The sequence below is a fragment of the Lissotriton vulgaris genome, chromosome 8, assembly GCF_964263255.1.
Source record: "Lissotriton vulgaris chromosome 8, aLisVul1.2, whole genome shotgun sequence".
NCBI classification, from domain to species: domain Eukaryota; kingdom Metazoa; phylum Chordata; class Amphibia; order Caudata; family Salamandridae; genus Lissotriton; species Lissotriton vulgaris.
The window spans coordinates 1,576,503,366-1,576,530,951 of record NC_141696.1 but is presented as its reverse complement, the minus strand read 5'-3'; the positions used below and the strand labels follow the sequence as shown (position 1 = coordinate 1,576,530,951).

General features: G+C 51.3%; 1 protein-coding gene across 2 annotated transcripts in view; it reads right to left on the bottom strand.

The window, feature by feature from the left end:
• Nucleotides 1–27,586, bottom strand: part of PKNOX1 (PBX/knotted 1 homeobox 1) — a 362,665-nt gene that overhangs the window by 311,824 nt on the left and 23,255 nt on the right. For both annotated transcript variants that reach the window (XM_086935872.1, XM_086935873.1), the window contains exon 2: nucleotides 12,669–12,770. In XM_086935872.1, coding sequence (XP_086791998.1) covers nucleotides 12,669–12,722 — 54 coding nt within the window. In that variant the 5' untranslated portion in view covers nucleotides 12,723–12,770. The remainder of the gene's footprint in view (nucleotides 1–12,668; nucleotides 12,771–27,586) is intronic.

Here is a 27,586-nt window from a genome sequence, read left to right as displayed (position 1 = left end):
GCTGGACTTCGGTGCTGGAGCTGCTCAGGGTCGGGGCTTCTCGGACCCCAAAGCACTCACCAGAGGATCCCTCGGCGGTCGTGCTGGATAGAAGTCGTGCAGTTCTGATGATGGCCGGTCCCTCGAGGTCTCGTCGCACCTACGGTTCTCAGCTTAGCTGTAGAGGTAGGTAGAGGTCAGAGGTGCCAGGGAAGCCGGGTCTCGTCGAGCTGGTCAGTCGGATTTCGGAGGAAGGACGTGCAGCAAACCGCAGAGTTCTTAGATGGTGCCTGCGGATGCAGGGTGACTACTCCTTAGCCACAAGGGAGAAATCTTAAGGAGAAGTCGAGAGTTCCTTTCGTAGAAAGTAGTTTCTTGATTCAAAGATGATCTAATTTGGAAGGGTCCCCGCTCCTGCCTTTATCCTAAAGAAAGGGGTGGGTACGCGACTAGGTCCTGCCCTAGGGGTGGGACCAGGAAGGGGGGTGATTAGACCCCTCTCCCATGCCCGACTTTCCCCAGGCCAGGGGCTGGTGTGCCCCTGGAACTGGTTCTAGCCGGCAGATGCGTAGTGAGCACCGGGGTGCCACTTGCAGTCACCTTCCTGTAAAGCCCTGCCTACTCAGGATACACAAAACCCTGTCTGGGATGGTGCTAGCACCGCCCCTGACAGGAAACCCTTTGTCCAAGCTCTCCTCGCTGGAAGGACTCCCAGCAGCAAGAGGTCAGACTCGTGTCTGTGGTGGCAGCATCCATTTTGTGGAGCTGAGGCTTGAGTTAACTTTAACCGGGGTTCACAGTTACATACATGTCGTGTCACTCTAGAAGGGTGGAATGCTAACCCCTTCGCCAGAATTGGGGAGGGGTTAGTATTCCAATTCGTATGACACCTTACTCAACATGTTTTGATAAAGCAATACCAAAGATAGCATTTAACTGCGAGGATTATAATGCACTTAAGAGTATATGGTATGCGTTATCATGGAACAGCTATTAGGACTTGGTTCCGCAAGTTGCAAACGGGCTCAGCTCATGCCAGAGCACCATCTCACACGATTCCATGCACTCTGCCTTCAGGATTGTCAAGGCCTGCCATAGGAGTGACTGATAGGAATCTGTGTGTCCATTTTTAGGGTTAGATATAGGCATACTATATCTACAGCAAAGGGTGATTACACCACCTTGCCCCAGCTGTCGTGCAGCCAGTTGTGTCAGTTTTAGATCCATCCAGGGTTGGCATAATACATGCTTCAGCCCCTGGTAAGCCCTGGGTACACCTATGCCCTGAGTTACAGGGTCTGATAAGGTGGCCCAGTACCAATTGGCGCGCCTCCAAGTCCTCGTTCTTGGCAGCTATGACCTTTAAAAGTGTATCCATTTCGCCACAGTAGTTTGCGTCTGGGCTTTGCGTCTTCTGTGTCCGAAATGCAACGCTTGGCTTTTGTGAGGCGTTCTTCGTGCCGATCCATCTTATGGGCTATGGGCTATGGCATCCATGCGCGCCGTTATGGCGTCCATCTTATCAGCTATGGAGACTAGGCCTTGTCTGACCTCTTTTAAGATGGTTCTCATATCTTCTTCAGGGGAATTGGGTCCTTCTGATACGGAGCTGTGCATGGTCTCTTCTGCTGTCTCACCTTGACCATCTTGCTGATTTGAGCGGGCGATGTCTGCGGGCACCCCCACCCCTTTAGCGCTCGCGTCGGCAGGATTCAAATCAAGGCCGGCTCCGCTCAGTCCGATAGTGGTTGGTGCCAGACATCCAGCCGGGGGAGCGCGCCTCGCGTCCGCCTCCCTACGGCTCACCACTTTGCCCCCTGGTGGCGGCTCTCACCTATTTTAATGTTGTGGTTGTGTTTTTCCATCCACCGTCGATGGACAAAAGGATGCAATGACCGGCACCTCTGGGCCCGATGCAGGCAAGTGGGCACCAGCATTCGGGATGCGGTCTCGGGTGCCATTATTTCGTAGGGCTGTGCCGCAATGTTCTCTCCCCAGGGGCTAGGGCTCAGCGATGCTGTGCAGTCCGAAGTCGGAGGCCTATTCCCCACGTGGGCGCCCAACATCGCGTGATGACTCACTCCGCACCGGGGTGAAAATTGCAAAAAACACAGTTGATGGACAGAATGTAGAACAATGTCATACATTCACCCCAGTACAAGGATCTGGGCCTAAATCCATCGTTTCTTTGCACTCCACACCACCCTGGGTTAGACACTAGCTATATGCAAATCAGCTCTGACCCTGTGCCTCATGGGAACAGTCCAGTCCAAACTACCAAGCCATGTCTTTCCCAGACCAGAATCAAGCATCCAAGGACCGGTTTCTGGCTATCAGCCTTCATCAGCCTGGATAGCTTGACTCCAGTGGTGTGGAGAGCCTGGGACTCACGTCTGAGTATACCCAGCACACTCAGGGTGAAAATTGCAAAAAACACAGTTGATGGACGGAATGTAGAACAATGTCATACATTCACCCCAGTACAAGGATCTGGGCCTAAATCCATCGTTTTTTTGCACTCCACACCACCCTGGGTTAGACACTGGCTATATGCAAATCAGCTCTGACCCTGTGCCTCATGGGAACAGTCCAGTCCGAACTACCACCGCACCGCCGCACCAGGCAGGCAAGTTGATTTTGCGGCGATTTGACGTTATCGCGACAGCCATGTCTTTGGTCCCAGAGTCTCCAGATTTTCAGTGAAGCTGCCAGATGAGTTTGTCTCCGTATGGCAGGAGTTTTAAATGATGTAGGATTTGTCAGGCAGGCTAGATTGGTAAATTAAGGAGCCTCACATTAGTGCGGCCAGCTTACTCGTGCGCCACCTAGCTCCCCACCAAACTTAATACTTACCTAGATCTGAAGGTGTAATGCAGAACGCAAAGAAACTGTACCTAAAACCTACTCGGCTGCATTCAATGTTTCTAAAGGCAGTCATTAGCCAATCACCTAATGCAGTCATTTCCAATCAGTGCGTTGTTAAAACTAGCCAGGGGCGTTGCGAGCTGCATCATTCCCGGATACCAGGGACGTATTTCTGCAAATGCATATATTTTTCAGAACTTTGGTTATGCTATCTATCAAAAAGAAATGCAGAAGCCGTTCCGGTACGCCTTGAGATGAAATCCTGAGCCGCCCTCTAGTGGAAGAAATTATAGTACACCCTAGTTCTATTCACAAAGGACTGCATAATGAATGGTTCTCCAGCTAGAAAATTAGGCACCCATGCACTTTGTAATGCCAAAGTCGAACATTAATATGGGGAGTGTTTGTACCAGCGGTTTCCTGGCCCCCACTTGCCCGCAGTGAACTTTCCCGGTGAGGCTGGGGTGGGACTACATCCCCCAGCCATTCTTAAGGCAAGGCAGGGATCCAGACAGCATTGCCCTTTGTGAATTCCACAGTGCGGGACGCAACAGGGTGCGTACCCGGGCGAAGACTGGGCCAAGAGCGGGCCCATCTGAGCTCGTTATAGACCGACAGAGGCCGGGCCGACTCTCTTCGCTTTCTGGCCCATTTCTGCACCCTTGAAGTTCTGCCTGCCACTTTATCTGTGTGTTCAATCATCTTTTCCACTGTGGTCGTATGGGGAACCAACACTCATGAACAACAATTGACAGATGTGAGAAGTTGGCCTGGTATATGCTGTCCACTAGTTATAGTGGGCACCTTGCTCCAGTCTAAACGACCCTTATTGATTACTCGTGTTACCCAACCCAGGGAAGTCGGGTGCATAGGTGTCAAATGGTGTCGGGAATCTTCATTGTTTTCAATGGTGTGATGCAAAGTGCTGCTGCCTTGAAGAGGAAAAGTGTCTGGTGTGATCCAAGCCTGGATCGGAGCTGAGAAGAAACTGAAAGCAGACGGGACAGAGTCTGGATCACTTGCCAGTGACCAGGGGCTCGGTAGACGAATGCCCACCGATGTTGGGTTTCAAGTGAGATGAGGTGAAGCTTGACACTGCAGCCACGGGGACCAGGAGACGTCGAGGACGACCAAAGTCCGCAGGAGAGCTGTCCCACGAAGGATGTTGAGTGCCGGGGGGGTCAGTGTCCTGATTGAACACCAACAAGCCCTGGCAGCTGCAACCCACGCGGTAAGAGAAAAGATGCTTCAGTGAGGACCAGCAAGGTCCTAGTGACTCCTTAAGCGATGGAGAGTCAGCCAGGGAAGCCCACTGAAAGTTAAAGTTGCCTTCAAAGAGACCAGGGATCATGAAGGGACCTCGAGAGGAATTACAAAATACCAGCCCATGGAACACTTGTGGAGTGTAGGCTGGTAATCTTCGGTGGAATCAATGCTCGGGGTCTGGACTACAAGTAGCCTAAAGCGCAGCTTCAGGGGTCGCCGGAAAGCAGAGGCTCCTGCAAATGGACACCGTGCCCAGGGGTTCGGGTTGCACGGTCTCCACGAGGGATAAGGGTCTCAGGTTTGCTGAGCACACTAGTCGACCAAGGGGACAATTTGAAACCCACCTCCTGTGTTACAAAAGTCTTCGGAGTCCTCAGGAACTTTGGAGTTGCAAATCGGTCAGATGCGTCTTTGGTGACTGCTTAGCAGGGGAGTAACTCTTTTACTCCAAGGGAGATCCTTCAGTCATCTAGCGCAGTGTAGAAGGTCGAAGTACTTGGTTTCTGTAGCAGAGTTTCGTCCAGGTAAAATCTAAAGTACTGTAGTCAGGGGTTCCTACTTTATACCCAAGGAAGGGGTGGAACACACTCCGGGGACCCACCTATGGTAAGGTCAGGACAGAGGGGTGGTTACACCCATGGCCTTTGTCCAGTTTCACGCCAGAGCAGAAGCTAACGGCTCCTGAAACCGGTTTGAGTTGAACTATGCACAGGGACACCAAATGTGCCCCCAGTGCACATATCAAAGCACTCTCAGAGTGCACCCACCCAAGAGTGCACCCACCCAGCCCCAATACACTAAAGCCTGTCTGGGAGGTGGTTACACCTCCCTGTGACAGGAAATCTATTGTCCAGCCTCCCCTGCTGGAGTTTCGTCCAGCAGCAGGGGGGCAGACTTGTGTCTGTGGCTGGAGGCATCCAACTTGTGATGCCAAGGTCGAGGAAAGCTGGTACTGGGTAGACCAGTGCCCCACTTTAATGCTTCTACCATCGAGGAATCATACCTCCCACACCAGTTACTGGTGTGGAGGTATGATTGAAAGGGGTTTGACACCAAACACAACGTGTTTCTGTGCAGATGTTTTAAAGTTAGCATTTACCGCAAAGTTATAATGCACTTAAGAGTATATGGTATGGCTGCATCACAGAACAACCCCGGAGAATAGATTCCGAAGGCTGCAGAGGGGTTCTGCTCATGCATGGGCACTCTCTCACATAAGCAACATCCTGACTTCAGGATTGATAAGGCCTGCCATAGGGGTGACGGATAGGTTTATATGTGCAGCGCCGCCGCCGCCCGTAACTTCAGGCAGTGGATTGACGACTGCACCAACACTCTCGCCTCAATCAAGAAACCATCTAACACATGCACCGACAGAAAAGCCATCTGGTTCACCGCCGACCTCCAGGCATCCAAGCAGGCCTGCCGTAGGCTCGAGAAGAAGGGCACCACGAACAGACACCAGACACCAGACAGCAATGCAGATTACAAGAGCACCATCCGCAGACACCACCAACTCATCCGAGCCGCCAAAAGGACCTCCTTCAAAGAGCGCATAGACAACAACGCACACACCAGCAAAGAACTCTTCAACATCGTGAAGGAACTTTCCAACCCCAACCCCAGCTCCAACGTCAACAACATCCCACCATCGCAAGACCTCTGCAACTCCCTAGCCACCTTCTTCCACTGCAAGATCGCAGACTTCCACGACAGCTTCAACAACCAGTACCCCCCCCTAACAGACACAGACATCTCAGACTCAACGCCCCCCAGCCACATCGACCCCCTGCTTTCCTGGACCCACGTCAACGACGAAGACACTATAAAAATCATGAACACCATCCACTCTTGCTCACCTTCTGACCCCTGCCCGCACCACATCTTCAACAAAGCAAGCTCCACCATCGCACCCTATCTCCGCAGGATCATCAACAGCTCCTTCGAGACCGCCACCTTCCCAGAGAGCTGGAAGCATGCCAAGATCAACGCCTTACTCAAGAAACTCAAGGCGGACCTCATGAACTTCCGGCCCATCTCCCTACTCCTGTTCCCGGCAAAAGTCAACGAGAAGATCGTCAAAAGGCAACTGACCTCTTTCCTCAAAGAGAACAACACCCTGGACCCGTCCCAATCCGGATTCCGCAGCAACCACAGCACAGAAACAGCCCTGTGTGCCACCACCGACGACATCAGGGCACTGCTGGACAACGGAGAAACCGCGGCCCTCATCCTCCGGTGCCTTTCGGCCGCCTTCGACACAGTCTGACACCACACACAGGGATCCGCGACAAAGCCCTGGACTGGACCACCTCCTTCCTCACCGGCAGAACCCAGAGTGTCCGCCTTCTCCATTCCGATCTAAAGACACCAAGATCATCTGCGGCGTACCCAAAGGATCGTCCCTCAGCCCGACACTCTTCAAAGTCAACATGGCACCGCTCTCCAACATCGTCCGATCGCACAACCTCAACATCATCTCATACACCGACACCCAGCTGATCCTCTCCCTCACCAAGGCCCACACCGCCGCCAAATTCAACCTCCACGCAGGAATGAAGGCCATCGCCGAATGGATGAGGAACAGCCGCCTGAAACTGAACTCTGACAAGACGGAGGTCCTTATCATCTGATCCATCCCCTCTGCCTGGGACGACTCTTGGTGGTAGGCTGCGGTGAGAGCTGCACTGACGCCCACCAACCACGCACGCAACCTGGGGGTCATCCTGGACTCCTCGTTGTCAGTTACCCAGCAAGTAAACACCATCTCCTCCTCCTGCCGCCGCATGCTCCGCAAGATCTACAGATGGATCCCCAGTGGAACCAGAAGGACAGTCACCCAGGCCCTCGTCAGCAGCAGACTGGTCTACAGCAACGCCCCTCTACGCAGGAACCTCAGCCAAACTCCAGAAACGACTACAAAGCATATAGAACGCCTCTGCGCGCCTCATCCTCGACATCCCGCGCCACAGCCACATCACAGCCCACCTACCACTGGCTCCCCGTCAACAAGAGGATCACCTTCAAGCTCCTCACCCACGCTCACAAAGCACTCCACAACACTGGACCAGCGTACCTCAATGAACGACTCACCTTCTACACCCCGAACCGCCAGGTCCGCTCCGCTGACCTCGCCACCGTCCCCCACATCGGACTAGCAACCGCCGGCGGCAGATCATTCTCCCACCTCACTGCCAAGACTTGGGACACCCTCCCTAACTGCCTACGACAGACCCAGGATCTCCTAACCATTAGGAGACTTCTCAAGAGCTGGCTGTTCGAGCAGTAGCAGCACCACCCCCTCCCACAGTGCCTTGAGACCCTCTCAGGTAAGTAGTGTGCTCTACAAATGTACTGATTGATTGATTAAGGTAGATATAGTGAACCTATATCTAAGTAAGGGGTGCATGCACCACCTTACACATGCTACAGTAGCAGACCTGTGGTGTCAGTTTGAGTGGTCTTCTAAGGCATAATACATGCTGCAGCCCCTGGGAGGCCTCTGGGGTACCTATGCCCTGGGTACATAGTGTACCATATACTAGGGACATACAAGGGAACCCCAGAATCCAATCTGGAGTGTACCTAAAGTACATGCAATCAATTTAGAGGAGAAAGCAGGTAGGCTGGGGTCCTGGATAGCAGGATCCCAGCCAGACTAAGTCAAAAACAGTGAAACAACAGCAAAAAGTGGGGGTAGCTATAAGAAGCAGATCCTACTCTCTTACAACAATTTCTTGCTGAGGGTTGTGGACCTTTCCCAAGCGAGATAAAGTTGGCACAGTGGCGTGTCTCTCTCTCTCTCTCACAACAGAGGACCATGTTACACCCCAAGTGCGCATGACTACGCCACCTAGACCATCTCCCTCCATTAATAATGATACAATTGCCCTTCCAGCCCTTCCCGTCAGCATGCTAAGTGTATCTGTAGGGGGCAGTATTGGCGACAATGGTCCTACTAGAGCTGGTTTATCAGTTGGGACCTATCTTGTCAATGGCACCATGATTTCTCCCTGTTCGCTTAATCCGTGGCCGGCAGCTAAACGCAGAAAAAGAACGCATAAATTAAAACCATCTAACTTTAAGCAGACCATGGTGACTCGAAGGCATACTGAAATAGCATGCCTTCCACCCCTGGCTATTGACCTTTTGGACATCATAGATGGGCTCCTCAGCGTTCTTGTTGATGATAAATTACATCCGGTCTATGACCGGCTTGCCACCATTGAGGCCAGCCTAAATTAGTGAAATGTGGTGAGGGAGACCCTTTGAGCTCACAAAGTCTCAGCAATGTACAACTGCTGGTGTAAACCCCTCATTAAGCCCTAAGGCACCTTTTGCCCACCTCCAGTTATTAATAGGGGAGTAGGGGAGAGTGGCGGTGCCGACACCCAGGATTTGGCTACAACCAGGAGCAGCTCCCACTTTGACAACCCAGGAGAGAGTGGCTCAGGCTTTCTTAACATGCCCTTAGAGCCGGCCTGATTGAAACCACACAGGGTCGTATTTTCTTCCTGTGATTACCCTTCCCCCTGATTGTTTTAGCCAATTTACCTGCTGGCGCCTCCGAATCAACAAGGGCCCTCAAGAATGAAGTGACCTATTGACTGAATAAAATGGTGAGTTCTCAGTGAGAGTTTCATAGTGAGATCCTATCTGTGGGTCGTGTGGTGGGTATTGGACCCCTGGTGAGGAAACACTCAGGTGACACTGTAATCCTAAATGTTCCCAACCCCACAGTTGCGGGTGAAGTCCTGGTATAAGCAAGAGCTGTAATGGTAAAACCAAGTCCTATAAATATCCTGCCACTGGGTTTCTTTATTCTTGGGCATCCTACCCAGTCTAGGGATAGTGGAGCAGGCTCTCAATCTAACCCTGATTCTCGGGTGGATAGGTGCCTTGCCTATGGCTTTCATGGACCTCTCCTGTGCTTTCGACTTGGTAGACGGGTAGTTGTGGGAACTGATGGAGCAGGCAGGCGTCGATCACATGTTGGGCCGCATTAGGCTTCCATTGGGATACAAAAGTGTGTTATACACAGTCTGGGGATTGCACATAGCTAATAAAGGTTGTTAGAGGGGTCAGGCAGGGCTTTATATTCGCCTCCTCCCTGTTTTTATTTTATACTAATTCTCTAGACACTTTCTTAGGGTTCTGAAAAAAAGATAGTCCCAGAATCGGACCCCATACAGTCTCAGTTCTGCTTAACGCAGATGATGCGCACGGTCCTTTTAGCATTAACAGCCAATTGCCTTCAGAATCTTTTAACAGTTTTTATGATTGTAGGTCACTAAATCTTAGGGTAAATCAGCAAAACTCATTTATAATAACATGTGGCCACAAACGTACATTAGGGGGACACTGATTGAAAAAGTACCTTCTTTTCATTATTTAAGCATTCTTTTGGACGCTAAAGGGACGTGGGACAGACTAATCAGGAAATGCAAAAGATAGGGGCAGGGCAGCCTGTGATACGATCCTTAGATTTGGTTAGGCCACAAGCCAATTAAGGCGATGATCCAGCTCTACAAGAGCAAGTGTCTCTCAGTTGGCACATATGGAGCAGTAGTTTGAGGCCATATTGCCCCAGGGAAATTACAGGTAGCTGAAAACAAATTCTTGTGTAGGCTTTTAGCCATTCCCAAAGCTACTGCGATGCTTTCTCTCGCATCAGGAATTGGGTATGGACATTCTGGAGGACCATGTTGCCATGGCACCTTTGTTGTTGTGGCTTAAGTTATGGAGTAGTCATAAGGGAGGGCTTATCAAGGCAGGTGATGGAGGATTGTCTAATCTAGATAATATGATCGCCATTCCATGGCTGACATGTTAAAAACACTTTTTATAGCCGGGGAAAAAGTCACCTCTTGTATTCGTCTGAAAGCATTGGTCCGCAAACTAAAGAAATGGTTAAACGAAGCTTGGTATCACAGAGAGAGGAAATTAGAATAGAGAGATCACTTGACATGAGCTCCGTTATTAGCGACATGCAAATTTCCACCATCCTAGGTTTGGAACCTTATTTATCCTGGATTACTAACCCTGAGCACAGATTCTAATTGAACAGGTGGAGGCTGAATATGGTCCAATTTTTTAGTGGCCTTCCCCTGGAAGGTTCCTGGCTAGCCTGTCTTCGATGCTGCCTATGAGAGGCTGCCTCTACCCAATCCACAGCGCACATTATGCTACTTTGCATTCTGTATTGCACCTTAAGAAAGCATTTTTTTTATGTCCAGTTCTATTGCACAATCATTTTACTTCATATAAAGAAGGGTTGGTTTACTTGCAAATTCTAGCCTCTCCTAAAATGTGTACTTTTGTACTAAGTCACACTGTTGCTGTTATGAGGTTCAGGGAAAAGTATACATTTAATTGCACTGTGAGATGACTTTATTATGGTGTTTTCAATTGATCATTTAGTCACATTTTATTGTATTATTGCTGTGAAATGTATTCCATACCTTGTACTTTTGTGCCCATATTTATTTGGCCGAATAAAGATACTTTTGAATATGGGGTGAAAAAGCGGAGCGGTTTAATTGCTTTAATTTCTTACATTCCTAGTAAAAGCGATGGCCTATAGTTGGAGTGCCCGAGCAGCTCCCCCCCTCTGCTGAGTTATTCTGTTCAAGACAGCAGGTAGGTGTTGGTACACCCGATTGAGACCAAAATCCTTTTATTCTAGCCATGCGGATCCTGCTTTGCCATGGACTCCCTGCAGCAGGTACCTACCCCGTAAGGCCATAGTCAACTTCTCTTCTGCAGCTCCTGCACACGACGTCTGTGACCCACATGGTAAATGTTCATACCAGAGGGTGCTTTTCAAGTTATTTGAATCAAGACTACCACCAGTTTCTGATTGTATTTTATGTTTGATCGACTAGACAAGTAGAGTTTGCTGCCACCAGCAATAGTGATTATCAAACACTTAATGCAGTGCTAACTAGTCAGGGCAGTAATTAAAACAGCAGTAATTGGCTCCCAATTTTCACAGAAATGCACTCTTCTTTAGAGAGCAGAAAATTACTAGTCCCAGATATCAGTAAGGTTAAAAGCCTTAATACTTGAAAAAATAATTACTGTACTTTCCTGTAGAACCCAAAAGGATCACCTGCGTACCATAATCTATAATCCTGCCAAATTTAATGTTAATCCATTTAACCGATAACAAGCAAGACACAAAAGTCAATGGAAAATGCATCCGTGAAAAAGCGCTTTTTAGGAGCCCCTCCCTTTTATCTTTGCTCCCCATTAACCAATCATCGCAAAACTTTGCATCCTCTACCAATGGAGAAGGTTTTGTGTAGATTCGTCAAACGGGTGCAAACTAATTAATGGTGAAAAATCAGAGGTATTCCCATCTCTGGTAACCCTAACTATAGCTAGAGTAGCTGCCACAACGCTGTGACAGATATAAACAAAAAATGCGCTTCCTATGGAAAGTCCAACCTAACCATAACTACACAGCGGCGACCGCCATTATGCAATATATATAGAAAGAGAGAGAGATACACAGCATGTAAATATACAAAAATAGACTGGCTCTTCTGCCATTGGTGAGGTCAAGTGCCATTCAGATTTTGTTTCCGCCTACTACAGTACACAGCAGAGGCCAAAGGATCAACCCACTTAAGCCAATGGCTCTCTTCACTCGAGTGGCTACATGCTGCTTGTGTACATCTGCCTAAAAATCCAAATCTGTGGCATGGCTGGCAGGCTACGTTCTGCTTTCTCTGCTTTTGTTTCATGTTTTTAGGTAGGCCTTTCAGACAGCTGTCTAGCTGTTTAACCAGGCTACTGTTTCCTCCCAAAAATTTTATTAGACATATAAACAGAGGAGCTTTCTGTTGGCAGACTTCATCAACTGGTCACATTTTGCTTTCGCCCACCACAGCATACAAGGGACAAAGGGTCAGCCACTTCACCTATTGGCTCAGTTCACTGCGCAAAGTGTGCTCACATTGTTCACATCTGCTTAAAAAACAACTTTGCAGCTGGCCAAGGCCAACCGTTTTGTCGTTGCCGATGCTCATTTTCCACTTATTTAGGCACTAGTACAGATCGCAACTGCACCTCATGGAATGTCTATGCATGAGCTGGAACTGCATATCTTGTCTGCGTCTTAGAAGTATCCGATTAAGGTTTCCATGACCTGTGCGGAAGCAACAACTTAACCTGGAGTCATTTTAATTGTGGAATCCAATATAGAGCCCCTTGCCAAAAGCAGCCCAACTGGACCCCATTTCAGGATATGTGAGCCCACCAACGGGGCACACTGGAAGCACTACCCTGGGAGTCATTCAATCTACAGCGACGAGAAGCATCAATACTATAAGTGTTGACATCGCCTATACTGAGCCTGGAAGCCCATTGAGCTGCCATGGAGAGTTGGCAGGGTATCTGCTAGTAAGTGGCAAAGTCCATCCTATTGACACTCCTGTAGCTTTCATGCAACATACAACTACCCCCGCAGTAAGCCAGCATGCAGGCTCGCGCCAGCACCGCCCAGCCCGGGGACCAGCTCTGCACACATGCTCTCCCTCTTGAATACCACTCACCTGTTGTTGCCCATCTTGATAGCCATCTATAGTTATTGCTTGGGTAGCCATCATGGTAAAACAACTGATGACGTCATATCACCTTCAGGTACAACAGATTACCTAATAGGAAAAAAAAAAGTGATTTACTTTTCGTAGCACTCATCAAGCTGATCAAAAACTATAACAAAGTCGCGCAGCCTTCTACAATGAATGAACCACCCTTTGGGAATTCACAAAAAGAAGAACTTACCTGTAGTAGCCCCAATAATTCACACCTACACTGCTTTGCAATGGTATTGGACATGAGTGAATAGCAGGAAACTCACACGGCACACACCCCTGGTCTCCCCAACTCTGATCTCAATATGGCAGCCTGAGAAGGGTCCTGCAGCTGAGCCACGGTGATGCTGAATATGGGATGAGGGGTCGGGAGGGGGGCTGAGAGAACAAGGGGCCAAAAACTACACTACTTGAAAAAAGACAACCAAATAGTTTTTGTAGGTGCAAAAGCCAAACAACCTACAGTTTGTGTTTCCTGTGATGTCTAGTGTAGGGGCAAAAATGGAACCTGGCTCGCACAGATCAAACCTTCAACTTAGAGACAGGCCAGTGGTTTCAAGAAGTATCACCTTGGATAAGAAGAGCCAGCGAGTCTTTCCTCTGAAATATCCTGCTTACAAAGAAAATCGGAAGAAGTTTCCCCCACATATTTGTGAAACAAACTTAACTCTCCATGAGAACAACAAAAGAGACAGAGCTATGTCTCATGACTGTGGTTTGGTGGCGGGCAGCAACAAATGTCCCAATGCCCCAAAGTCTGTTCGTCGAGTCCAGAGCAGCAGGGGGTTCCTGGGTGGATGTCCTCTGGGTGCCCTGTCGATGACCACCGAGTGCCAGGGCTGCACCCCTGCTCTTCTGATGCCTTTGGGCACATTTCTATGTCTAGGAAGGGAGGGCGAACAGTCTATGCAGAGGTTTTAGATTTGGACTCAGCACGCCAAGGTAAAGAACACTTTGTATTTTCAGTGTTCATCCGAGTAGGACCTCTATAGATAAGTGTAGTTAACAATAAGACCATCTGAGTCAGAGGAATAATCCAAAAGTATTATAGTATTATACCTTTACATCTTCTCTAGTACAGTCCCCTTTGGTCAGTGTTACCCTGTGGTGCTGCGCTCAGGTGGACTGGGATTAAGGACAGACTAAGTGCTAGTTAAGACACTCGTGGCCGCCTAGCCTTAAGTGAACTGTTGTACCGCCATAGCACTGTGTGAGCTGCATTGGTGTTAACAGGACAGTGGTCAGACTGAGTGCCTGCTTGACTATGACATGGCATGAGGGGTAGAAACCAAAGCACTGCCAATGTCCAGGCGTCGGCTCTTCCTTAAAACCTGAGCGCATGCCTGGGAGCGGACATGGATTGGTGCATGCTGGCGGTGAGAGTGGTCTACGAAGGTAGGGGCGGTCCCTAGAAAGGGGCCGATGTCTGGGGGAAGAGGAATGCCTACCGTGCTGATATGTGCGCTCCCATTGTAAGTGCCAATCATGATGTTCTCCGCCTGGGGATTCGGGGTTGGCGGATACCTACTGAAACGGAGGGTGAGAAGTCGGGGACTGCTTGGGACTGGCTGCTGTACGCCTATGTTCTTTTTGATGCCACAATGTGTACTGGGTGTTTTCTCTTGTTCTTTTGTTTATCTCCATATAATAAAGAGATCATTGAAAGAAAAAAAATTAAGCGGCATAGGCACTTTCAAGACACAGGCTTTGCGATGGTGAGTTTTGGGCACTCTAAACAGTAAAATGTGGATATTTCTGTGACAGGCGGCACAAAGCTGGTGGAGACTGCAGCCAAGATTCAGATATTGCACAACTAATCCCGACTGTCTGCAGGTTCACATGGAGGGTGGTTGGCTTGTTGACCATGATGATCACAGTGCGAGCAACGTAGAGGTTTTATGATAACAGAGAAGGGTGCTTCAGGGAACTGTCTGGATTCATGATGGCCATAATCAAGCAACTTTAAAATGGCAGAGGGACTGTCCTCTCCGCTTTTGGAGGACAGGCCGGAGTCAATAGAAGAGTTTCTGCTGCCGACAATCTGTTAACTGAGATTCACTCAGGGTGCTTCTCAAAGGGCCTGCTCAAAGTCTGCGCATTGTGGCTGCAGGTGACAAGACTCCGGCGAGAGCCCTGAAAATGTGTTCATCAGGATTTGTCTAGCAGCTGAGAAACAGAGCACACTGAAGGCTGCTGGCATGCCGGGTTGATGTCACCGACATTGACATTTGACTGGTCACCTCCTAGTCCTATAATGAAGTCACAAGGATGGAACGCAAAGGTGAATGGGGAGACACAAGAAGTTGCAACCCTAGGCCCAAGTATGATAGGGGAGGCCATAGGTGAAAGGTTGTCTTACTTGACTGAAGATAAGGATCCTGTTGTAGTCATTGTTTAAATGCAAGTTACCAGACACACCTATACTACATCTGATCCCCAACTGATTCAAGTGGCACACCTCAGGGATGGGAAACATCCTTTACGACGCAACTTTTACAACGCACTACCATTACGACGCAACTTTTACGAGGCAAGTCATTACAACAAATTGCGCTGGAGGGCGCTCTAGGATAGGGAATAGTTTAATTACTATCCAACACCTTCCCTACTATCCACGGGGACTGGAGTTGGAATAGTAAATTAAACTATTCACTATCCAGCGCCCCCAACGCAAGTCGTTGTAACGACTTGCGTTGTAAAAGTTGCGTCGTAATAGCATGCGTTGTAAAAGCATGCGTTGTAATGACAAACATCCCTCAGGGATTCTCTCTGTCAGAGGGATTGTTCAACACTCCACAGTTAGCACTTATTTACGAACAATGACGAAGCACTCGGTCAACAGATCTGAATGTCACATCGGAGAACATGTGGAAGAAAATGGTGGTAACCAGAAATTGAATGGGCTGTCAAAGGGCCAAGACATAGACTACAGGACTGAGGTCATGACAGCCTCTGGCACAGAGGACCCATGGCCACCATATTTTTGTTTGGATGCATGTAGCTGTATTTATGCAGCAAGGACCTCACTGGGAAGCAACAGAATGCAACAGAAATTGGCAACTGCCATATATCAATCAATCAATCAATCAATCAATCACGGCATTTGTAAAGCACGCTACTCACCCGGGAGGGTCTCAAGGCGCTGGGGGAGAGGGGTATGTTACTGCTCGAACAGCCAGGTCTTGAGCTGCTTTCTGAAGGAGAGATGGTCCTGGGTTCGCCGAAGGTGGGTGGAGAGGGAGTTCCAAGTCTTGGCTGCCAGGTAGGAGAAGGATCTTCCTCCGGCGGTGGCTCTGCGGATGCGTGGTACGGTGGCGAGGGCGTGGCTGGTCGATTGTAGCTGGCGGGTGGGCTTGTATAGACGGTCATGCGGTTGTTGAGGTACTTGGGGCCCAGGTCGGGGAGAGCCATGTGTGTGTGGGTGAGGAGTCTGAATGTGATTCTCTTGCTGACGGGGAGCCAGTGCAGGTCTCTCAGGTGTCCGGTGATGTAGCTGTGTCGGGGGATGTCCAGGATGAGTCGTGCGGAGGCGTTCTGGATGCGTTGGAGTCTTTTTTGAAGTTTGGCTGTGGTTCCGGCGTAGAGGGTGTTCCCGTAGTCCAGTCAGCTGGTGACGAGTGCCTGGGTGACGGTCTTCCTGGTTTCAGTGGGGATCCATCTGAAGATCTTGCGGAGCATGCGCAGAGTGTTGATGCAGTGTCTGGTCATCAACAGGGAGGAGTCCAGGATGAAGCCCAGGTTGCGTGCGTGGTCCGTTGGTTTGGGAGCGGTGCCCAGGGCCGGGGGCCACCAGGAGTCGTCCCAGGCGGAGGGTGATGATCCCAGGATGAGGACTTCCGTCATGTCTGAGTTCAGTTTAAGGCGGCTGTTCCTCATCCAGTCGGCGACGTCTTTCATCCCTTCGTATAGGTTGGCTCTGGCGGTGGTGGGGTCGTTGGTGAGGGAGAGGATCAGCTGGGTGTCGTCTGCGTAGGAGATGATGTTGAGGTTGTGTTGGCGTGCGATGGCTGCGAGGGGGCTCATGTAGACGTTGAAGAGGGTTGGACTGAGTGAAGATCATTGTGGTACGCCGCAGATGACTTCGGTGGCCTCGGATCTGAACGGAGGGAGGCGGACTCTCTGGGTTCTTCCTGCGAGGAACGAGATGATTCACTCCAGTGCTTTCTCTCGTATTCCGATGTTGCTGAGGCGCTTCACTAGGGTGCGGTGGCAGACAGTGTCGAACGCCGCAGAGAGGTCCAGGAGGATGAGGGCCGCTGTTTCCCCGTTGTCTATCAGGGTTCTGATGTCGTCCGTGGCTGCGATTTGGGCGGTCTCGGTGCTGTGGTTGGCCCGGAACCCGGACTGCGAGGGGTCGAGGTATCCGTTCGTCTCGAGGAAGGCGGCAAGTTGTCTGTTGACGGTTAGTCATATACATGACTAATATGTGCGTCATTGTACACGCAAATCTCCTTACCGAAGTGAAGACAGCAATAGCTTCACATTTCCACCACCTCAAGGCTGCACTCTGGGAACACCCTCTATAAAGGCATCCTGAAGACGCTGATGAGTGAGGCAGGGTCACAAATCCACACACCTGCCAGATCAGACCTGTGATCTTCCCTTCAGTAGAAAAGACTACATCATCAACTGTTTTAACATTTGAGAAAGGTTGCCAGCATTTCCTTGAGTCATCCCTGCCCTGTGCTTACAGTAAGGTCCAATCCTTGCAGGGTAATGGACAACGGATGCAACTTAGGGTTTGTGGTGCAGGGTTGTGATGTGCCTGGACCACAAACATACTCTCAAACTAGTCAGCCATGAAGGGCCTGAATGCAGACACGGCGGCCAAGCCTGGTTCCTCAATATTAGCCTAATGATGCTCCTGAGGGAGTATTCTGCCGCTGACAAAAGCCACCAGCTGTTCATTCCCTTTTACACTCAGGCAAAGGCAGCCCCAACTCCCTTGTCTGAAGCATCCATCTGGACAAAGAAGGGCTGATTGTTGTCAGAACAGGTGCACTGCATAGAGCACAAAGCAAGCCTGTTTTCAAAGGTCCTCGAACACTCCTCAGGCCAGATAACTTTCTTGGGCTCTTTTCTGAGTTCAGGGCCTTTAAGGAAGAAGCGACGGTCCCATAGTTGGCCACAAAGTGTGTGTAGTAATGAGTGAGGCCCAAAAAGGCTCCCATCTGCCTCTGACAGTAGGAACCAACCTCCCAGTCCAAGACTGCTTGGGCATTTGCCTCCAGGAGATTCATCTTCCCACTACCAATATAGCCCAGAAGCAGATCAATTTTGCACGTGTTTGCCTTAATGGTCAGTTTTGCCCCAAGTGCCACAGTAAAAACAAAACACACATTAACCCCATTTGGTCACCATCGATCATTTCGGAATCCACAAGCGGTCAGCTTTGCACTCAATTTAGCAACCTATTAAACCTTCCAAATGCACCACAGTCCATCAGGTAACTGAGTCACCCATTCACTCACTCACTCATCCACACAAACATGTGAACACGAGGTCACTAATCAACAGAAACTTTTCTATATCACTTTAACTGGGAGATACCAAACTGAGCACACCACAGTGGCTTCAAACCTGGACAAAACGTACCAGATGAAGCGTTCAGAACAGGGAGCAACGGGTCAGATATTCACACAAGAACTGGATGGAAAACTCTAGATTTGACCTCCATGCCTGGATAAAACCTTAGAGACGAGGCCTCAAGAACAGCACACACTACAACAGATACAGAATCAGAAGTAAATACAGTAATGTAGAGGCCTCCCGGGATGGACATGAGAATCCAGATGTGGCATTCTTAACTGTACACAATTATCCAGATGTGGCCTTCACAAGTGGACACAATACCAAAGAGAGGACTTGCACAATTAGCCACAACATTCCTGCTGAGCCTCACATTACATATTTAACAACAAGGGGTGGTGATGGACAGAGTTTCTGAATTAAGCAGAATACCCTCACCCAGTCAAGAGATCAGGGCTTTATCCAACACCGTTTTTTAGCTCACTGCACCATCCCAGCTCAGAACCTGGCTATATGCAAATTAGTCTGTTCCTGTCCCAGTGCATGATGGGAACAGGGCAAACCAAACTACCAAGCCAATTCTTACACTGGGAAGGAAACAAGCTTCCGGGGACCGGTTTCTGGCATTTCAGCCGTCGTCGGCCCGGCTTGCTTGAATCCTGATGGTGCAATGAGCAAGGGACTCACGTCTGAGTATACCCTTCCACGCTTAGGGTGGACAAAATATTTAACAACAAGGGGTGGTGATGGACAGAGTTTCTGAATTAAGCAGAATACTCTCACCCAGTCATGAGATGAGGGCTAGATGTTGTGGGATTGCCCAGTACTCCTAGTTTACTGGAATGCGGTGACGTCCTGTATCATGACAGTGTGTACAGGGCAAAAAGACAATGTTGGCAAAGTGGTGCCTAATAAAGCACGAAAGATCATCTCTTGGTGACACGGGGCTTCATGGTGGCCACGCGCAACATAGCTCAGATGTGGAGAGCTATGGCCACCCTGACACTGAGGGAATGGAAAGCAGACAGGGCCTGGTGCATGCCTGCAGAGAGGGTGGTCTATGAGGGCAGAGACTGTGCACAGAAATGGGCGAACATTTAGGAAAAGTAGAACAAATATAGGGAAAGGCTATTCACACCGGTCAATAGACTCAACCCAATGGAGCGCTTAAAGGACGTTGAATGAAGGGGTTTAGAAATGTTGCAATTTTGGAGAGGTCGAGTGACTTAAAATGTTTGGGGCTCACCCACTGTTCGAATAGGTCTCAAAACCATGTACCATGAGATGTGCTGTCATCGCATTGTTATGTTTACGAATTACAATTTAAAAATCTTTTTTTTTTTTAAATGCAACACCTGACGCAATATTTCGGATGCACGAGCACTGCAGGCGTGGTCTGCACCTTTCGTCGGATCCGAACCCCTCACTCCCTTCGACAGTCATCTAAACCCTGCACTCCACTCTGCACCTCGTTGAGGTCTCATCCCTCATCAGTCCTATAAAAGGAGCCAGTCCAACCAATGATAGGCAGGCCTCAGCCACCGACAGGGGAAGCTGCTGCTGCTGTCTTTGAGCAGGCGTGCATGGGTGCCCGTGCTGCAGCAGCTCTATGCGAGTGATGCGCACACTGCTACTGTGAATCTGCACTCATGCGGGGCATAGTACTGATACTGTCCATGTTCTACCTACACTGTGGGTGGGTGCCATGTGTATCATACTGCATAGGTATCAACAAAATGCTGCATTATGTCAGCCAATCTGCAGCTGTGCTTGTTGGGAGGGAAGTCTGCAGTCTTGGTGGCTGTTAAACCTCTGACCCGTGTGTGCTGCCTGTTCTTTGGTGTATATGTTTCATGTGCACTGTGTGTGAGAAAGGTTGCGACCTGTTGCTTAGGTGTACCTGTTCTACGTGTGCTGTGTGTGATCAGGGCTGCTGTGCTGCTGGCTAGGTGTACCTGTTCTATGTGTGCTGTGTGTGATCAGGGCTGCTGTGCTGCTGGCTGTACCTGTTCTATGTGTGCTGTGTGTGAGAAGGGCTGCTGTGCTGCTGGCTAGGTGTACCTGTTCTATGTGTGCTGTGTGTGATCAGGGCTGCTGTGCTGCTGGCTGTACCTGTTCTATGTGTGCTGTGTGTGATCAGGGCTGCTGTGCTGCTGGCTAGGTGTACCTGTTCTACGTGTGCTGTGTGTGATCAGGGCTGCTGTGCTGCTGGCTAGGTGTACCTGTTCTATGTGTGCTGTGTGTGAGAAGGGTTGCTGTGCTGCTGGCTAGGTGTACCTGTTCTATGTGTGCTGTGTGTGATCAGGGCTGCTGTGCTGCTGGCTGTACCTGTTCTATGTGTGCTGTGTGTGATCAGGGCTGCTGTGCTGCTGGCTAGGTGTACCTGTTCTATGTGTGCTGTGTGTGAGAAGGGTTGCTGTGCTGCTGGCTAGGTGTACCTGTTCTATGTGTGCTGTGTGTGATCAGGGCTGCTGTGCTGCTGGCTAGGTGTACCTGTTCTATGTGTGCTGTGTGTGATCAGGGCTGCTGTGCTGCTGGCTGTACCTGTTCTATGTGTGCTGTGTGTGATCAGGGCTGCTGTGCTGCTGGCTAGGTGTACCTGTTCTATGTGTGCTGTGTGTGATCAGGGCTGCTGTGCTGCTGGCTAGGTGTACCTGTTCTATGTGTGCTGTGTGTGATCAGGGCTGCTGTGCTGCTGGCTAGGTGTACCTGTTCTACGTGTGCTGTGTGTGATCAGGGCTGCTGTGCTGTTGGCTGTACCTGTTCTACGTGTGCTGTGTGTGATCAGGGCTGCTGTGCTGCTGGCTGTACCTGTTCTATGTGTGCTGTGTGTGATCAGGGCTGCTGTGCTGCTGGCTAGGTGTGCCTGTTCTATGTGTGCTGTGTGTGATCAGGGCTGCTGTGCTGCTGGCTAGGTGTACCTGTTCTATGTGTGCTGTGTGTGATCAGGGCTGCTGTGCTGCTGGCTAGGTGTGCCTGTTCTACGTGTGCTGTGTGTGATCAGGGCTGCTGTGCTGCTGGCTAGGTGTACCTGTTCTATGTGTGCTGTGTGTGATCAGGGCTGCTGTGCTGCTGGCTAGGTGTACCTGTTCTACGTGTGCTGTGTGTGATCAGGGCTGCTGTGCTGCTGGCTGTACCTGTTCTACGTGTGCTGTGTGTGATCAGGGCTGCTGTGCTGCTGGCTAGGTGTACCTGTTCTACGTGTGCTGTGTGTGATCAGGGCTGCTGTGCTGCTGGCTAGGTGTACCTGTTCTACGTGTGCTGTGTGTGATCAGGGCTGCTGTGCTGCTGGCTAGGTGTACCTGTTCTACGTGTGCTGTGTATGATCAGGGCTGCTGTGCTGCTGGCTAGGTGTACCTGTTCTACGTGTGCTGTGTGTGATCAGGGCTGCTGTGCTGTTGGCTGTACCTGTTCTACGTGTGCTGTGTGTGATCAGGGCTGCTGTGCTGCTGGCTGTACCTGTTCTATGTGTGCTGTGTGTGATCAGGGCTGCTGTGCTGCTGGCTAGGTGTGCCTGTTCTACGTGTGCTGTGTGTGATCAGGGCTGCTGTGCTGCTGGCTAGGTGTACCTGTTCTATGTGTGCTGTGTGTGAGAAGGGTTGCTGTGCTGCTGGCTAGGTGTACCTGTTCTACGTGTGCTGTGTGTGATCAGGGCTGCTGTGCTGCTGGCTAGGTGTACCTGTTCTATGTGTGCTGTGTGTGAGAAGGGTTGCTGTGCTGCTGGCTAGGTGTACCTGTTCTACGTGTGCTGTGTGTGAGAAGGGCTGCTGGCTAGGTGTACCTGTTCTATGTGTGCTGTGTGTGATCAGGGCTGCTGTGCTGCTGGCTAGGTGTACCTGTTCTACGTGTGCTGTGTGTGATCAGGGCTGCTGTGCTGCTGGCTAGGTGTACCTGTTCTACGTGTGCTGTGTGTGATCAGGGCTGCTGTGCTGCTGGCTAGGTATACCTGTTCTATGTGTGCTGTGTGTGATCAGGGCTGCTGTGCTGCTGGCTAGGTGTACCTGTTCTACGTGTGCTGTGTGTGATCAGGGCTGCTGTGCTGCTGGCTAGGTGTGCCTGTTCTACGTGTGCTGTGTGTGATCAGGGCTGCTGTGCTGCTGGCTAGGTGTGCCTGTTCTACGTGTGCTGTGTGTGATCAGGGCTGCTGTGCTGCTGGCTGTACCTGTTCTACGTGTGCTGTGTGTGATCAGGGCTGCTGTGCTGCTGGCTGTACCTGTTCTACGTGTGCTGTGTGTAATCAGGGCTGCTGTGCTGCTGGCTGTACCTGTTCTACGTGTGCTGTGTGTGATCAGGGCTGCTGTGCTGCTGGGTAGCTGTACCTGTTCTACGTGTGCTGTGTGTGATAAGGGCTGCTGTGCTGCTGGCTAGGTGTACCTGTTCTACGTGTGCTGTGTGTGATCAGGGCTGCTGTGCTGCTGGCTAGGTGTACCTGTTCTACGTGTGCTGTGTGTGATCAGGGCTGCTGTGCTGCTGGCTAGGTGTGCCTGTTCTACGTGTGCTGTGTGTGATCAGGGCTGCTGTGCTGCTGGCTAGGTGTACCTGTTCTATGTGTGCTGTGCGTGATAAGGGCTGCTGTGCTGCTGGCTAGGTGTACCTGTTCTATGTGTGCTGTGTGTGATCAGGGCTGCTGTGCTGCTGGCTGTACCTGTTCTACGTGTGCTGTGTGTGATAAGGGCTGCTGTGCTGCTGGCTAGCTGTACCTGTTCTACGTGTGCTGTGTGTGATCAGGGCTGCTGTGCTGCTGGCTAGGTGTACCTGTTCTATGTGTGCTGTGTGTGATCAGGGCTGCTGTGCTGCTGGCTAGGTGTACCTGTTCTACGTGTGCTGTGTGTGATCAGGGCTGCTGTGCTGCTGGCAAGGTGTACCTGTTCTATGTGTGCTGTGTGTGATCAGGGCTGCTGTGCTGCTGGCTGTACCTGTTCTACGTGTGCTGTGTGTGATAAGGGCTGCTGTGCTGCTGGCTAGGTGTACCTGTTCTACGTGTGCTGTGTGTGATCAGGGCTGCTGTGCTGCTGGCTAGGTGTACCTGTTCTACGTGTGCTGTGTGTGATCAGGGCTGCTGTGCTGCTGGCTAGGTGTGCCTGTTCTACGTGTGCTGTGTGTGAGAAGGGCTGCTGTGCTGCTGGCTGTACCTGTTCTACGTGTGCTGTGTGTGATCAGGGCTGCTGTGCTGCTGGCTAGGTGTACCTGTTCTATGTGTGCTGTGTGTGATCAGGGCTGCTGTGCTGCTGGCTAGGTGTACCTGTTCTACGTGTGCTGTGTGTGATCAGGGCTGCTGTGCTGCTGGCTAGGTGTACCTGTTCTATGTGTGCTGTGTGTGATCAGGGCTGCTGTGCTGCTGGCTAGGTGTACCTGTTCTATGTGTGCTGTGTGTGAGAAGGGTTGCTGTGCTGCTGGCTAGGTGTACCTGTTCTATGTGTGCTGTGTGTGATCAGGGCTGCTGTGCTGCTGGCTGTACCTGTTCTACGTGTGCTGTGTGTGATCAGGGCTGCTGTGCTGCTGGCTGGGTGTGCCTGTTCTATGTGTGCTGTGTGTGATCAGGGCTGCTGTGCTGCTGGCTAGGTGTACCTGTTCTATGTGTGCTGTGTGTGATCAGGGCTGCTGTGCTGCTGGCTAGGTGTGCCTGTTCTACGTGTGCTGTGTGTGATCAGGGCTGCTGTGCTGCTGGCTAGGTGTACCTGTTCTATGTGTGCTGTGTGTGATTAGGGCTGCTGTGCTGCTGGCTAGGTGTGCCTGTTCTACGTGTGCTGTGTGTGATCAGGGCTGCTGTGCTGCTGGCTAGGTGTACCTGTTCTACGTGTGCTGTGTGTGATCAGGGCTGCTGTGCTGCTGGCTAGGTGTACCTGTTCTATGTGTGCTGTGTGTGATCAGGGCTGCTGTGCTGCTGGCTAGGTGTACCTGTTCTACGTGTGCTGTGTGTGATCAGGGCTGCTGTGCTGCTGGCTGGGTGTGCCTGTTCTACGTGTGCTGTGTGTGATCAGGGCTGCTGTGCTGCTGGCTGTACCTGTTCTATGTGTGCTGTGTGTGATCAGGGCTGCTGTGCTGCTGGCTAGGTGTACCTGTTCTATGTGTGCTGTGTGTGATCAGGGCTGCTGTGCTGCTGGCTGGGTGTGCCTGTTCTACGTGTGCTGTGTGTGATCAGGGCTGCTGTGCTGCTGGCTGTACCTGTTCTACGTGTGCTGTGTGTGATCAGGGCTGCTGTGCTGCTGGCTAGGTGTACCTGTTCTATGTGTGCTGTGTGTGATCAGGGCTGCTGTGCTGCTGGCTAGGTGTACCTGTTCTACGTGTGCTGTGTGTGATCAGGGCTGCTGTGCTGCTGGCTAGGTGTGCCTGTTCTACGTGTGCTGTGTGTGATCAGGGCTGCTGTGCTGCTGGCTAGGTGTGCCTGTTCTATGTGTGCTGTGTGTGATCAGGGCTGCTGTGCTGCTGGCTAGGTGTACCTGTTCTATGTGTGCTGTGTGTGATCAGGGCTGCTGTGCTGCTGGCTAGGTGTGCCTGTTCTACGTGTGCTGTGTGTGATCAGGGCTGCTGTGCTGCTGGCTAGGTGTGCCTGTTCTACGTGTGCTGTGTGTGATCAGGGCTGCTGTGCTGCTGGCTAGGTGTACCTGTTCTATGTGTGCTGTGTGTGATCAGGGCTGCTGTGCTGCTGGCTAGGTGTACCTGTTCTATGTGTGCTGTGTGTGATCAGGGCTGCTGTGCTGCTGGCTGGGTGTGCCTGTTCTACGTGTGCTGTGTGTGATCAGGGCTGCTGTGCTGCTGGCTAGGTGTACCTGTTCTACGTGTGCTGTGTGTGATCAGGGCTGCTGTGCTGCTGGCTGGGTGTGCCTGTTCTACGTGTGCTGTGTGTGATCAGGGCTGCTGTGCTGCTGGCTAGGTGTACCTGTTCTATGTGTGCTGTGTGTGATCAGGGCTGCTGTGCTGCTGGCTAGGTGTGCCTGTTCTACGTGTGCTGTGTGTGATCAGGGCTGCTGTGCTGCTGGCTAGGTGTGCCTGTTCTACGTGTGCTGTGTGTGATCAGGGCTGCTGTGCTGCTGGCTGGGTGTACCTGTTCTACGTGTGCTGTGTGTGATCAGGGCTGCTGTGCTGCTGGCTAGGTGTGCCTGTTCTACGTGTGCTGTGTGTGATCAGGGCTGCTGTGCTGCTGGCTGGGTGTGCCTGTTCTACGTGTGCTGTGTGTGATCAGGGCTGCTGTGCTGCTGGCTGGGTGTGCCTGTTCTACGTGTGCTGTGTGTGATCAGGGCTGCTGTGCTGCTGGCTGGGTGTACCTGTTCTACGTGTGCTGTGTGTGATCAGGGCTGCTGTGCTGCTGGCTAGGTGTACCTGTTCTACGTGTGCTGTGTGTGATCAGGGCTGCTGTGCTGCTGGCTAGGTGTACCTGTTCTACGTGTGCTGTGTGTGATCAGGGCTGCTGTGCTGCTGGCTAGGTGTACCTGTTCTACGTGTGCTGTGTGTGATCAGGGCTGCTGTGCTGCTGGCTAGGTGTACCTGTTCTACGTGTGCTGTGTGTGATAAGGGCTGCTGTGCTGCTGGCTAGGTGTACCTGTTCTACGTGTGCTGTGTGTGATCAGGGCTGCTGTGCTGCTGGCTAGGTGTACCTGTTCTACGTGTGCTGTGTGTGATCAGGGCTGCTGTGCTGCTGGCTAGGTGTACCTGTTCTACGTGTGCTGTGTGTGATCAGGGCTGCTGTGCTGCTGGCTAGGTGTACCTGTTCTATGTGTGCTGTGTGTGATCAGGGCTGCTGTGCTGCTGGCTAGGTGTACCTGTTCTACGTGTGCTGTGTGTGATCAGGGCTGCTGTGCTGCTGGCTGTAGCTGTTCTACGTGTGCTGTGTATGATCAGGGCTGCTGTGCTGCTGGCTGTACCTACGTGTGCTGTGTGTCATAAGGGCTGCTGTGCTGCTGGCTAGGTGTACCTGCTCTACGTGTGCTGTGTGTGATCAGGGCTGCTGTGCTGCTGGCTAGGTGTACCTGTTCTACGTGTGCTGTGTGTGATCAGGGCTGCTGTGCTGCTGGCTAGGTGTACCTGTTCTACGTGTGCTGTGTGTGATCAGGGCTGCTGTGCTGCTGGCTAGGTGTACCTGTTCTACGTGTGCTGTGTGTGGTCAGGGCTGCTGTGCTGCTGGCTAGGTGTACCTGTTCTATGTGTGCTGTGTGTGATCAGGGCTGCTGTGCTGCTGGCTGTACCTGTTCTACGTGTGCTGTGTGTGATCAGGGCTGCTGTGCTGCTGGCTAGGTGTACCTGTTCTATGTGTGCTGTGTGTGATCAGGGTTGCTGTGCTGCTGGCTAGGTGTACCTGTTCTACGTGTGCTGTGTGTGATCAGGGCTGCTGTGCTGCTGGCTAGGTGTACCTGTTCTACGTGTGCTGTGTGTGGTCAGGGCTGCTGTGCTGCTGGCTAGGTGTACCTGTTCTATGTGTGCTGTGTGTGATCAGGGCTGCTGTGCTGCTGGCTGTACCTGTTCTACGTGTGCTGTGTGTGATCAGGGCTGCTGTGCTGCTGGCTAGGTGTACCTGTTCTATGTGTGCTGTGTGTGATCAGGGTTGCTGTGCTGCTGGCTAGGTGTACCTGTTCTACGTGTGCTGTGTGTGATCAGGGCTGCTGTGCTGCTGGCTAGGTGTGCCTGTTCTACGTGTGCTGTGTGTGATCAGGGCTGCTGTGCTGCTGGCTGGGTGTACCTGTTCTACGTGTGCTGTGTGTGATCAGGGCTGCTGTGCTGCTGGCTAGGTGTGCCTGTTCTACGTGTGCTGTGTGTGATCAGGGCTGCTGTGCTGCTGGCTAGGTGTACCTGTTCTACGTGTGCTGTGTGTGATCAGGGCTGCTGTGCTGCTGGCTAGGTGTACCTGTTCTACGTGTGCTGTGTGTGGTCAGGGCTGCTGTGCTGCTGGCTAGGTGTACCTGTTCTATGTGTGCTGTGTGTGATCAGGGCTGCTGTGCTGCTGGCTAGGTGTACCTGTTCTATGTGTGCTGTGTTTGATCAGGGCTGCTGTGCTGCTGGCTAGGTGTACCTGTTCTACGTGTGCTGTGTGTGATCAGGGCTGCTGTGCTGCTGGCTAGGTGTGCCTGTTCTACGTGTGCTGTGTGTGATCAGGGCTGCTGTGCTGCTGGCTGTACCTGTTCTACGTGTGCTGTGTGTGATCAGGGCTGCTGTGCTGCTGGCTAGGTGTACCTGTTCTACGTATGCTGTGTGTGAGAAGGGTTGCTGTGCTGCTGGCTAGGTGTACCTGTTCTACGTGTGCTGTGTGTGATCAGGGCTGCTGTGCTGCTGGCTAGGTGTACCTGTTCTACGTGTGCTGTGTGTGATCAGGGTTGCTGTGCTGCTGGCTAGGTGTACCTGTTCTACGTGTGCTG